This window comes from Folsomia candida, unplaced genomic scaffold (genome assembly GCF_002217175.1).
Source record: "Folsomia candida strain VU population unplaced genomic scaffold, ASM221717v1 Fcan01_Sc021, whole genome shotgun sequence".
Lineage (NCBI taxonomy): Eukaryota > Metazoa > Arthropoda > Collembola > Entomobryomorpha > Isotomidae > Folsomia > Folsomia candida.
In genome coordinates, this window is record NW_019091213.1 from 2,631,894 (window position 1) to 2,645,058 (window position 13,165).

General features: G+C 39.2%; 2 protein-coding genes across 3 annotated transcripts; both read left to right on the top strand.

Annotated features, from left to right (window-relative positions):
* Window positions 1–21: 21 nt before the first annotated feature.
* On the top strand, window positions 22–9,112 carry LOC110858596. 2 transcript variants are annotated; one of them, XM_022107414.2, is made up of 17 exons: window positions 22–285; window positions 361–519; window positions 602–670; window positions 760–834; window positions 907–1,357; window positions 1,449–2,264; window positions 2,347–3,242; window positions 3,335–3,592; window positions 3,678–4,049; window positions 4,376–5,386; window positions 5,465–5,674; window positions 5,761–6,102; window positions 6,177–6,329; window positions 6,397–7,302; window positions 7,390–7,531; window positions 7,619–7,686; window positions 7,779–9,107. In XM_022107414.2, the coding sequence occupies exons 1-17, from the start codon at window positions 208–210 to the stop codon at window positions 8,937–8,939; spliced, it is 7,167 nt and encodes a 2,388-aa protein (XP_021963106.1). In that variant the 5' UTR covers window positions 22–207; the 3' UTR covers window positions 8,940–9,107. The 2 variants fall into 2 exon arrangements, with proteins under 2 accessions (XP_021963106.1, XP_035714717.1); XM_035858824.1 differs by lacking the exon at window positions 22–285 and having other exon boundaries at window positions 447–519; window positions 765–834; window positions 7,779–9,112.
* Window positions 9,113–9,267: 155 nt separating this feature from the next.
* Window positions 9,268–12,336, top strand: LOC110858338 (beta-ureidopropionase). Its single transcript, XM_022107068.2, has 11 exons — window positions 9,268–9,559; window positions 9,661–9,832; window positions 9,892–9,979; window positions 10,065–10,237; window positions 10,929–11,091; window positions 11,170–11,289; window positions 11,542–11,616; window positions 11,700–11,752; window positions 11,838–11,867; window positions 11,945–12,031; window positions 12,130–12,336. Exons 1-11 carry the CDS (start codon window positions 9,444–9,446, stop codon window positions 12,232–12,234), a joined length of 1,182 nt encoding a protein of 393 aa, XP_021962760.1. The 5' UTR covers window positions 9,268–9,443; the 3' UTR covers window positions 12,235–12,336.
* Window positions 12,337–13,165: the final 829 nt, after the last annotated feature.

Here is a 13,165-nt window from a genome sequence, read left to right on the forward strand (position 1 = left end):
TTGTAGGTTTTGTTTTGGTTGTTGGCTGCTTTTCTGATTTTTTCACTCCATGAAATAAATTGTTTCAAGTAATTACAAAATCGATAAGCAATAATAAGACATCCCTTGTTGGTGACAAAACTGTGAATTCGGTGACGTACTATGAAACTTTAAAGTCTAAAATCGTGCTTGAATAATTGAAGCAATGTTGACAAAATAATTGACAAAATGTCAAATAATACGAGAACTGTTACCCGTCTTGCTCGGGAACAGAATGAACAACGAAACCGAAGAAAACAAGTCCTTGTGAGTAAATATCATTTTAATTTGACTTAAATACGTACAGTCGACATTTTTGATAACATTTTTGATATATCCCAGGGTTCCAAGGAGGAAATACCAGAACCTGAGGAGATCACGATTTCTGATTCTGACAGTGCTTCTGATTATGAACCTGACAATTCTGGTCCCAGTGTCCAGTCCAAAAGGGATGCCGCCTTGGCGAGGAAAAGGGAACTGAATCGGATAAGAACACGACAAGTGAGTATGCCTTAAATAAAGTGCATTAAATAAATAATTATTATAAGCTCTCTTGTCATCAATCATTTGTTTATTTGTTTAGAAACGAGCTAATATGACCGAGGAAGAAAGAAATTTGGCACGTCTCAAGGGAAAACTTCGCTCAAGGAAGGTTAATGCAGAAACTACTAAAACTTAATTTATGAAATTTGATTGCATCACAAATCACATTTAAACTGATAAAAAGTTCGTTTTTTTTAGTCTAGAGCAGACACGAGTCAGGCGGATGCTCGAAGAGCTCACCGTACCCTGACCACCCGTTTGCGAAGAATGCGCGTAAGTTTCTTATTTGCTTATCGATCATGGATTCAGATTGTCTAGTTTTAATTGGATGCATATGTATTTTAGACTGATCATCTGGTCTGTCCCACTGAAAATGCACCGGATGATGCTGTACCAGGAGAAACATTTTTGGAGCGTCGTCGTCGCCGTCAACGGGCCAAAGTTAAAAAATCAAGACAAGAAAAAATGGCGTCTAGAACCCTTGAAGTTCGAACAAATGAGAATGCACCAAAAAGAGTTATTGCAAGAATTGACCGTGCATTAGATACTCTAGATGAGCGAGGAATCCGTGCAGAAGTTAAGAATTTGAAAGCCGAATGGGAAAAGATGAAGTTAAACCATTCGAAATTGGATCCTGAAGTGGAAGACGATTTGTCCTGGAAAGAGTTTATGTTACTCAAAATTAGAATGAACTTTGAAAATGAGAGAAAAATTCTTTGTGAGGAGTTACTAGAACTTGAATTAGGACCACACGTCCCTACGTTACCGGGCGTAGTAAGAGCTCCAAATGATAATGGTCAGCACCAGTTTCTCATTATTTAAGGGTTTATGTCAATTAATCAATTAATTAACAGGCATTTTATCATATCTTAATATTTAAAACATAGACAACATGGATAATCCTAGTAGTAGTACTGGAACCACAAATGAAGCAGAAAAGGAAGTAGTTCGAAATCGCTGGAAAGGTGCCTTGAACCCTGATGAAGACGCGATTATGAATTGTTTCAATCAAGTTCAAATAAAAATAGAAGCAGAAGAACGTGATGAAGGTGGTGGTGATGATGAAACAACTGATAATAGGCAATACCAGACCGAGGTCACAGACTGGATTGCTCGAGTAATCACTGATGAACAAGGAGGAAATAGAAACAAGGCTGGCCAAAGTGATGAAAAAGGAACTGAAGAAGTAACAAGATCAGCTAAATCGCAAGCGATTGACAAATTTCAGGACATCGTTAATGCACCCTCAAAGGAAGCCCGAGACAATATGCTTAGTGATTGGGAACAACGTGCTATGCAGTCAGCGAACGAGTATAAATTAGAAAAACTCCAAAACCAATTCCTGTTATCCAGAAACCGTTGGATCTCCGAGAAGCCTGACGATGGGGAGAAACGAACTCAAGCAGACAAGGACAGGAATATTTTGATGGAAACAATAAACAAAGCAAAACGTCGCAATTTACAGGAAATAAGTAAAGAATTAGTTCATAAAAGGGAAATGTTTAGCCAGGAAACACTAGCTGCAAGGAAAGCTAGAATCGAAAATTTCTACAAGGGCATCTCTTCCTATATAAAACAATACAATCAGCAGAAAGAAGCGGTTAAAAAGTTAACGGAAGAGGAGAAACAGGAGAAAAGGAAACAAAAATTGATCTTGTCCAAGGATCTAACTAAAGCAGAACTTAACGCCATAAATGCGGCAAGTAAGTCTAAAACTCACAGGAATTATTGTATTGTTGTATTTTAAAACACCGGTTTTTATGTACACATGTATTTAAAAAATAGATGCAAAGCTGCGAATAAAAATGGAGCGAGCCGAATATGAGATGAACATCGACCTCTTGGAAGCTACAGGGCTTCCAATCCCAAAGGCAAAATTTGGCAAGCGGAAAGGGCGGACAAAAGATAAAAAAGACGCTGAAAAATTAAATTCTACTGCTAACGTGCCTGGCGAAGGCAACATCTCGATAGATAAATTCGAATCCGCTTTTCGCACCGAAAACTATTATAAAGGAATTGATTACTGGATTTCTGTCAATGTTTCAGTTAATGTTCGAGTAGAAGTCAGGTCTTATCGAAACGTACTCTTTGAACTATTGTCGGCTCGAAGAAAAATAGTGTCTCCTACTGGTCAAATTACTGATTCGATTCAACTATCCTCAACCAAAAACGTGGGAGATGTTACCAAGAGTATCCTCGCGAATGAACTACCTCAGTATGAATGGATACCTATTTCTGAGGAACAATCTCTCCAAGATATTCGAAGGTTTGTTGACTTTATGACCAAGTTTGGTGATGCTGTGAAAGAGCATTTGTCATTCAAGAGGTTTTACACACTTACAAAACTCAAAGACTACAGTTACAAAAATTTACACGACTCTCCCATACTTTATGAAGAACGCCGAATCGAACAGAATGAACGGCTTAGAAGAAGTTATATTAAGAAAAAATACGGCGTCATTTTGGGCAAAGGGGAATATTTTGATAAGAAAACAATGTCTGCTGTGAAGAAGCCACCAAAGAAATATCTTGCGTATGAAAGGAAAAGGGCAGAAGAAGGAACACATCCAAACCCCACGTGTAATGAAAATAGTGAAAATGCTGGTAAAGAAATCCCCGAAATCGGATCCGCAAAATCACCAACAACAGCCTCTAAAGGCACTCGAGTGCATGTGGCTAGGGTAATTTTACCACAAAATTTAATACTTTTACGTTTATGATGTCATATATGTGAAAATAAATAAATTGAACTTGTATATTAAATTAAATCCAGAAACCAAAACCTAGACAGAAAAAAGCTACCCCTCCCCCTCGCTCCTTATCCCCTCGGATTACCAGAAGTCAAAGATCACGCAAAACAATTGGCACCACCACCGTCACTCCTCCTTGTTACAGTAATGAGATTGAGGTAGAATATTCCAATTCCAGCAACGGGTTTGCAGACTCAGGGGATGCACATGACCATCAAGATGATAGCGGATGGGTTCCGCTTGGATCTTGTGAAATTGACTCTGTAATTCGAAATGACATTGTAATCTAAGCATAATTTTATGAATATTCTAATTAATTCAGTAATCAGGTTAACTAATTAATGGTTCGTTTCTGATTTGGAATAGCTAAATCTTCCAAATAATAATGGTGGTACTCAACAACAGCAAAACTCTTTCAATTTTGCACATTTTCAAAGTGCTCAGCATGGATCATTTCCTACTTTGCAAGGAATACCGCAGCAATTACGAACCGGAAACATTCCACAACAAACTTCTATCTCATATGCAAATTTTTCACAGCCTCAAAATCAACACCAAAATCCTTTTAATCTGTATCAAAATATGCCACAACTTCAATTAGTTGACCAGTTTACGAATCAAATGACCAATCAGCAAAACTCACAAATTCAGTGGAATCCTAACATCCAAATGCAGCAGGGCATTTCTCAACCGCTCAACTACTCGGTACAGTTTTTACCAAATTCTCAAATTAACATGGTAAGTACTAGCAATTCTTCCAAGTCTTCCAACGGATGCATAAATTTTGACCAAATTATGTCAATCAACCACAAATTTAATTAATATGAAATTTGCAAAAGACACGATCTGCTAATGTTCAAGTTTGGCAGAGATACTAGAATCCGAAGTGGAGAAAACCTGCAGTAAATTTGGATAGTGTAAAATTTGCCAACTTTTGTGATTGATTTATATAGATTTTAGTTTGGTCAAAATCTGTGAGCATCCGTTGGGAGGCGTCTATAAAGTAGCCTAGATTATCTTCTACTGTATAATTGTTAATCTCCACATTTATCATTTCATGACAGCTCCAATATCAACAGCACGCCTCGTCGTCCCAATCAAATCAGCAATCGTATGATTGGAGCCATGCACAATCCAGTACAATGACCAATCAAATCTCCGGTGAAATGCCACACCTGCAAGCTCAATTTCCCATACGAGCTACCGATGATGATCACGATGCTGTTTCTGCGCCTCCATCTCCAATATGTACTTATACTGATGAAAGTAGTAGTGAGGAGGAGTGTCCACCACCTCAGCAGCGTCGCTCCCAAAAGAAAGTAATCGAAGTAAAACCCAAGCTTTCTTCGAAACTAACAACTTCAGAACATTATTCCACTACTAAAACACCAAAGAAAGAGCCAAATTCCTCTAAGAATCTGTCGCCCTCTACACAACAAAAGAAACGAGGAAGACCAAAAGGTTGGACCAAGACAAAGTTGGAAAGAAATACTTCATCGACCTTCATTCCTGGACAACGTCGAGATATTTGGAATAACTACAAGAGAAGAAAATTTTATAATACTCCTTATCGGGATATGGAGCCTCCTCCTCCTCCCACCATTACTGCTCCTCCCCCAATGGAGTCACCTTTTGAACGAAATCCTGAACAAATACGTGACTCCATCTTGACTGAAATTTATCCCACCCTGTTACCAAAGTGTCCTCAATGTGATAAAGTACTGGATGGAGATGCTGCATTAAAGTCACACGTGGCTGCGGAACATCCTCCAGCTCCACCAGCTACCCAAGACGACACGGCAGCAAATACAAGGAAACGTCCAGCAACTCCCATTCCAAAACTGGACTGTCCGGATCCAAAGTGTACATGCCAAGTGGAGGGAGTTGATAATTTAGTCCAACACATTTTTTGTGTCCACTTTGAAGCGAAGCAGTACAAGTGTCCATTTAAACATCCTTCAAAGACAGTGTCTTTCTCAAAAGGTCGCCCTATTGCATGCGATAGTTATAAATTTGAAAGGAACAGTTTAAGGAATCATATTAATCGTCAGCATTACGACGTTTTAAAAACTTCGGTGAGAAACAAGCAAGTCTAATTGTAAGCAAACAATAAATGACACAAATTGATATGTAATTCAATGTATCTATTGCAGTGGGTCATGGGAATACATCGGCCTAAGGCGATCGCAGATAAGGTGGATTTTTGGTGTCTGCACTGTCAACAATGTTACAAGACGTATTCAGATCTTATGGATCATTACAAAAGCACACATGAAATAATTCGTTACTGCTGCGTCTACTGTGGCATATATTTGAGAATGGAAGACTTTTGGATGGACCATGTCAAACTATTTCATCCTGATGTGAGTAAAAATGTACTATTTACGTCATGTTTTCAATTTGAAATTCAGGATGAACACACGTCGGTCTGTTATCCTTCCATGTTTAGAAACCATTTCGATCTCCTCCAAATCCCATTGAAGTAAACAATGAGGATCTGTTCCGCTGCGCCGAGTGTGACTCGGAGTTTTCTGCACAAAATTTCTTGGACGAACACAAAACTCAAGGGCACACATTATTACACGATGAATCGGATGACAATTCTGTTAAGAACAAACTGTTTTTCCTCTGCCGAGCTTGTGATAAAAAATTCCAGACGGAGGAATTACGCGATAATCATTTCAAGTCGTGCAAGGATCGTAATCACATCTGTTATTGGTGTAAATACAAGGCAACGTCGGAAGACGCAGTTGAGCTTCACATTAAGGAGTTTCACCCCCAAGAACCACCGGTAAACTAACATCTCTAAACTAAAATCTCTACACATTTCTTATTTTTGTATTCTTTGTAACAATGCATTTACAGGTTCCTGAAAATCGGGAAGACAACTGTACTTACTCCCACGAGCCTTATAAGTGTGAACTTTGCAAACGATCATATTATTCGCTGTATTCGTTACGACTTCATTGGATTCACAATCACCAATTGTACAAGTATTTGCAGAATGTTAAAGTACAGGTACTTTTATTTATTTTTAATGCCCTCTTATAAATATGCGACATCTTTAAAAAATATTTTTGTTTAGAATCCGCCACAAGAAAATGCAAGTGAAACAGCAGAGCAAGAAATAGAAGAGAAACCCAAGTTGGCACAAGCAAATGCTCAACGGTCTGAACAGGCTACTGGCATAACATGCCCGATGTGCCAAGCTACTAACCTCGATGTACACCAAACCCATAAAACTTTTGATAAGTTAATGCGGCGATACTGCGTACCATGCGATCGCCTATTTTCTCGAACCAATGTTCTCTCTCAACACAATGAAGCTACTCATGGTATCCTTCCCCATCAAACGACTCGGCCCCTGCCTTCTGGTCGAAGAGGATCTCCTGATGTTAATGCTACCGATTGCATACCCTGCACTTGTGGAACCAACTTCACCATACAAGAATTTCATACTCATCATCTTTTCATAAAGAGAGACAACGACATTAGAATTTGTCAGATTTGCGACAAAAAATTCTTTTCCCACGTCAACTATCTCACTCATATACATAAAGACCACGGCGTTCCCAAGAATGAAAAAATGGTCGTTATGAGAGGAAAAACTTTACCAACTGTGCCACGAGAACTGGTTCCAGAAGATTACGAAAAACTGTCCTCAACAACAAAGTTACAAACGGCCAATGGAGAAACCACGATTTCAACTTGTAAAGTATGTCTAAAAAATTTCAAAACGTTGGAATTTCTGCATGCCCACATTGCTGATGCTCACAAAGAAGATGCCTTTACAAGAGTGGCCTGTACCAAGTGTAATTGTACATTTACGACAAAAAATAATCTTTCCAAGCACGACAGATTTCACCACCGTGAGAACTTGACTAGACTCAAGTGCCCAGTTTGCAAAAAACTCTTTCAGCGAATGGATCATTTAAGAGACCATTCGAGAAAAGCCCACCCACGCGACCTGTGGGCGGTGGGTGATGTTGAGGTAATAATAAATAGAACAACTTTATCCATGCCTATGAAGTTAACCTAAATTTGGTTACCAAATTAATTTGTACTATTCGCGTTTCAGGAAATTTTACTGGAGAAAGTGTTGGAAACCGTTCCCAATAGCTTCATATGCAAAATTTGCTCGTCCAGCTTCAAAACAGACGACGGTTTAAAATCTCACATGACAAATAAACACTTTCCAACGCATTTTTCAACATTTTGTGGTTTGTACCCCACAATTTCATCATATATTTTATCCTATTATTCTCTATACATTACACATAAATGATCCCAAGTTTTATATTCTTTAGAACACTGTGGACTTCAAATGAATCCAAAGTTTATAAACACGCACATAGAACAGTACCATTTTAACAAGGCAAGCCATAAATATTTATGAATATACTCTTATAATGTACTTTTAAAAGTACCCATAAGTCCAATATTTTGATTTGTGTTTTTGTCTTATAGTCCATACGTGAAATTCGTAAGAAGAAAGATAGAGTTTGCCTTACCCTTACGGAAGTTGTGGAAATGATCCAGACAATTTACAACCAGCATGGAGTTCAAACGTCGGCAGATTTTGAACCTGCAAAAAAATCAAGGCAACGAAAGAAAAAAAAATGGCCAAAATGGCGAATCATGGCTGCCCACTGGAGGAAAATCTCATCTGCAAGGAAAAAGAAGGAGCATTCATGTTCAGAGGAGGAGGACGAAGAAACGAACTTAAGTTCCAGTTCGTCAGAAGATGATGACGCTGATATATTTTCTTCATCTGACGAAGATAAGGGTGACAACATTGATGAAGATTGTGCCGTGTATGGAGAAGGGTCAGAAGGGGACTCAGGAGAAGACAAATTATCATCAGCAATGAGTAACCCTGATCGTCCTGACCTTTGCACCAAAAAACGTTTAAGGTCTATGAGGCCAAGAAAGTCAACAATGAAAGAAACCGAGTCTGAGTCCGACTCGGTTGAAGAATCGTACAAAAATCCTGGTAGCTCAAGGCGTCAACCAAAACGAAAAAAGACGAAAGTTGATGACCACAATAAAAAACCTCTCGATAAAGCTCTCAAGTCGACCAGAGCTGGAGAACAACGTCTGGTCCAATCAAATTGTGGCGAAAATGATGACTGCTCAAATAATTCTACAAGAAATAATAGGAAATCTGCACCACCAAAATCTATACAAACCAGAAAATTAAATCTTATTGCTCCAAGATCCATGAGGCGACCCACTACTGTTCAGCCTACACTGCCAGCATCCAAGGAACTCATACTATCTTTAGAACGTTGCGACGAACTGGTCAGGACCTTGGAGGAACTCTATTCTAGAAAACTTTTCCCTCAAAAGTCTGCCAAGACCTTTAAATCACCTCAACGTCCTCCAACAACCTTTGAGGACAAAATATATCCTGAGGTTGACCTGGACTTGGTGAAAGATGAAATAGTAGACGAAATTTTTAACGGAGAAAGCGATGATATCAGCGATGATATCAACAAGTTAAATATGTTTGGTTTATCAGAACAACCTAACAAATGGAAATTTGTTAACATTCCAACACAGGAAGAAGATGACGATTCATTTAACCCTCCACAAGATGATCCCTTCTCTGGAATTGGGAATTTTTAATCGTAATTTGTATTATTTAAGACTTACTAACTCTCTACTCTGTCTTACAATCTTACAATTTACTCTGTCTTGTTAGCACATGATCATGACCATGTTTTTATTGTTTGTAAAATTCAATCCTCATCAAAACTATTAAAATTGCTACAAGTTATAAAACGAGGATACAAAAATGTGCACAGAATCTGGCTGAGCATTCGTTTCTCATAATCTTCCAACCAGTCCGTCCGAGTCAATGCCAAGGTCACCAATTTATGCCTACATTCATCATCCTGTGTTACTTATGAGCCTACTCTCTTAATGCATATATCGTTGCATAATTATGCTGGTTATTATCACCAACCCAGATCCCATAACTTAATAAATTTTCGTCTGAATAGTGTTTGTGCGTATATAACAGCAGGCACGGCAAATCACATTTCCACTTTCGTAAAGTCGACACTTTCAACAGGGTAGAATCCTTAAATTTTGCTAAAAGAGTACATAATTGACAAACTTGCGACAAAAATGGCCGACAAAGTCAAAGAAGTTGAAAGCCTTGAATCCATCCTGGAATCCAACCTGCCCCCAGACGCTCTGGCAAGGGTGTGGACCATTTTGTATGGGACAACCTACCCACCCTGGTAAGCCCATTAACCTTAGGTTTAGTTAAAAATATTTCCATTAACAATTGATGTGCATATCTCATCTTGGCTGAATCAAAATTTACTCTGCACAAAAATAGTGGGTTGACAATTCCCCCAGCCACGGTAGACTTGGCCTCCGCGTCCTCGATTCAGGTGAAGACGCACAAATTCTCCGCAGCTTCGGAGCAACTCCGCCCCCCACGCATCGTACGTGTGGGTCTCTTCCAAAATAAGTTGCCACTCCCAACAACCACCCCCGTCGCAGAACAGGTCAGTGAATTCTACATAGAACTGCATAGAACGTTGATGTAACAGTGCATTTTTTTTAGCGTGCGGCCCTACATAAACTTGCTGAGAAAGCTGTCACGATTGCCGCTCAGGCTGGCGTTAATGTCTTTTGCTTTCAAGAAACCTGGAGTAAGTCCCTGTAAATGCATAAGCATAAATCCTACAAAGCCTTATTTTAACAAATTCTTCCACTTGTCTTGTTTCATTCATGCAGCCATGCCATTTGCATTCTGCACTCGAGAGCGACTTCCGTGGGTGGAATGTGCCGAGCCGGCGGAGGACGGCCCAACAACGCGATTCCTTCAACAGCTCGCTCAACGTTACAACATGGTCATCATTAATCCCATCCTTGAGCGAGATGGTGGGGATGTCCTTTGGAATACGGCCGTAAGTCAGAGTGAATCGTCTGAGGTGTACATAAATATTTCATAAAGGCCATGAAAGGTTATCTATTGTGTAGGTTATCTTGATGCAAGTGTAGTATGTAATTTATGCACTCAACATGCATGCATACATACTATTCTGAGATTGAAATAAGATGAGAATTCTAATTAATTTTAACAAAAAACAAACTCCAACTTTTCGAAAATTGACGAAAAGTAATTTAAATGGCTAACGAGTAGAGATGAGAAGGTGTTCTTCTTCTAGGTCGTCATTGAACATACATTCATATAGAAGGTTTAACTCCATAAGAACGCATAAGCCACATTGAGGGTCAGACTGACCAATGCGACGACAGAGATCCGTTTTCGACTCCTCCCACCCATCGCCATCCAATCAAAAAATTCTTTTAATTAAATATTATTTATTATACCTTTTTTAGTTTTCGGAGTTCAACTTTATCAAAAATGCAGTAAATTGTAAAGGTTGGACGCCAAAATCGAAACAAGTTTATATTTGTGATTGTTTCACAAGCTCAAAAAAAGTGAGAGGTTATATGGTGAGAAAGTTGGGAGGGGTCGAAAACGGATCCCTGGCGTCGAATTGGTCAGTTTTGATCTCAATGTGGCTTATGCGTTCTTATGGAGTTAAGCCTTCTAGGTCTCCTTTAGGAGGCTTATCCACTTTTCTCTGCTAGGTCGTGATTTCTAATTCTGGACAAGTTTTGGGGAAAACGAGGAAAAATCACATCCCTCGAGTTGGCGATTTTAACGAGTCGACGTATTACATGGAATCCACTCTTGGCCATCCCGTCTTCGATACTGCATTTGGTCGCATTGGGATCAACATTTGTTACGGGAGTGAGCAAAATAAAATTGAGAAGCACGAAACAGCACTTCTGTCTCATACTGAATCTTAATCTCACTGATTACTTCCAGGACATCACCCCTTGAACTGGGCCATGTTTGGATTCAACAATGCGGAAATTGTTTTCAACCCGTCGGCAACTGTGGGAGCACTGAGCGAACCCTTGTGGGGCGTAGAGGCCAGAAATGCAGGTTTGTGCCTGCTTGTGTGAGGAAGGGGGAGGAGCAGGGGGGATAACAAATTAAGTACTCGTACTCGTAAGAACGTGTGAATGGTGTGTATGCACAAATTATACGTGTACGAATTGTAAGCTCAAATACAAATTCAATGTAACCTGTTATATAGCCAAACAAGCATCAACTATGTTAAGCATGGACAGATAATCACATGCAGTAACTTGTCAAAGCAAACATGTAAAGATTCCGTCTTTTTATCCATTTTAGCCATTGCCAACAGTTACTTTGCCTGTGCGATTAACCGTGTTGGAACGGAGAGCTTTCCGAATGAGTTTACATCAGGTACGCATGCAAATCAATTGTATATGTAATCCAGATTTTGCACGTTTTATACCTTAAATTATGCTAACGTACAAATCAATTAGGCGATGGAAAGCCGGCGCATAAGGACTTTGGACATTTCTACGGATCTTCTTACGTAAATAATTTCATAAATAATTTAGTATGCAAATAATTTGACTCTACGGCCAAATTTTCTCTAAATATCAAACATTGTGTTGCAGGTGGCAGGGCCGGATGGGTCTCGAAGTGCAGTAATAATATAATATCCCAGAAATTATCTGTAGGATACATTATATTTGGTTGAATTCTATTGGCGAATTTTCCGCAGGGTCTTTCGCGGATTTCGGATGGACTATTGGTGGCTGAATTAGATCTGAATTTGTGTCGGCAAGTTCGAGACAAGTGGGGCTTCAGGGTACGAATTATCAAATATAGATCTAAATTGTCGTCAACAGGTGCAAAACAGTTAGTTCCATAAATATTTATGCATGTGCTCCATTTCTATGATCTTAGATGACTCAACGGTTACCAATGTATGGGGAACTCTTTACGAAAGCGAGCAAACCAGATTACAAACCCCAAATCATTGGAGAACGGGAAAAACCAAGAGAAGATTAGAAAATTTATTTCCTTTAAAACTCATTTTTCATTGGAATTGAAGAACTGTGTACTCAACAAATCAAATAAATTAGCAATTATTGTAGCGTCCAAAATTTCTAACTATTGTTTTTCCAAGAAGGAAAGTTAGAAGTAAAAAAATTCAGAGGCACTCTGGGTCCTGTAAAATGTTTGGGTTTGAAACAGTTTAGAGTCCATTTTGTGAGGCTTCTGTGTACACTCCAGGAAATTGAGGTCGTGTGCTAGAAAGGAAAGGTCAATAATTAGCTATCTCAACTCAATTTTATCCATCCAGCATGTTAATAAGGGTGCCGACTTACCCTCAACTAACAATCCCCCTGAGTCGACCATCACAAACTAATCCTCCGCCACTGTCTCCCTATGTTTAAATCAAACATGATCATCATGTACATATGCTAATCATTAAAGTTATGTTGTATGAAGTTAATTACCTGGCACGAGTCGACCCCACCCTCTGAATATCCGACGCATAGCATTATATCAAAAATCTCACTTTTCCCATAAGACTCTCTGCACTTATCATCCGTCATTGTGGGTACTGTAGCACACATGAGACCTTTCGACACGGATCCACCCTCTTTCTGAAATCCCCACCCACTGCATTGCGTGTCAGGCGTTATTCCTGATTTAAAGCTTGACAGAAGTAGAGGTATTTGTCAGGGTTGTTAAAGATACAGTAATTTGATAACTTATCAAATTACCTGTATCTGGGTATTTCTTTTATTCGAGCCCAAACTCAATTCTGCCGTCGAGCTTAAATTATTCATCCTGGAACCTTACGTTACAATCACGCTTTCTTCAAACAAAGAACAAATTTTGATATAATAAACACTTGTCAATGACGGGCCGTGGCAAAGGTGTTCCGCCATCCGGGGTGGGGAGCATCAAAGGCGTGGGGGGACCTAGTAAA

Bases quoted from the DNA above. Each gene is read 5' to 3' on its own strand.
- LOC110858596 (XM_022107414.2), top strand. From the start codon at position 208: ATGTCAAATAATACGAGAACTGTTACCCGTCTTGCTCGGGAACAGAAT. The intron at 520-601 runs GTGAGTATGCCT...TTATTTGTTTAG, and splicing joins ATCGGATAAGAACACGACAA to AAACGAGCTAATATGACCGA. The intron at 6,330-6,396 runs GTACTTTTATTT...ATTTTTGTTTAG, and splicing joins TGCAGAATGTTAAAGTACAG to AATCCGCCACAAGAAAATGC.
- LOC110858338 (XM_022107068.2), top strand. From the start codon at position 9,444: ATGGCCGACAAAGTCAAAGAAGTTGAAAGCCTTGAATCCATCCTGGAA. The intron at 9,560-9,660 runs GTAAGCCCATTA...GCACAAAAATAG, and splicing joins GGGACAACCTACCCACCCTG to TGGGTTGACAATTCCCCCAG. The intron at 9,980-10,064 runs GTAAGTCCCTGT...TCATTCATGCAG, and splicing joins TTGCTTTCAAGAAACCTGGA to CCATGCCATTTGCATTCTGC.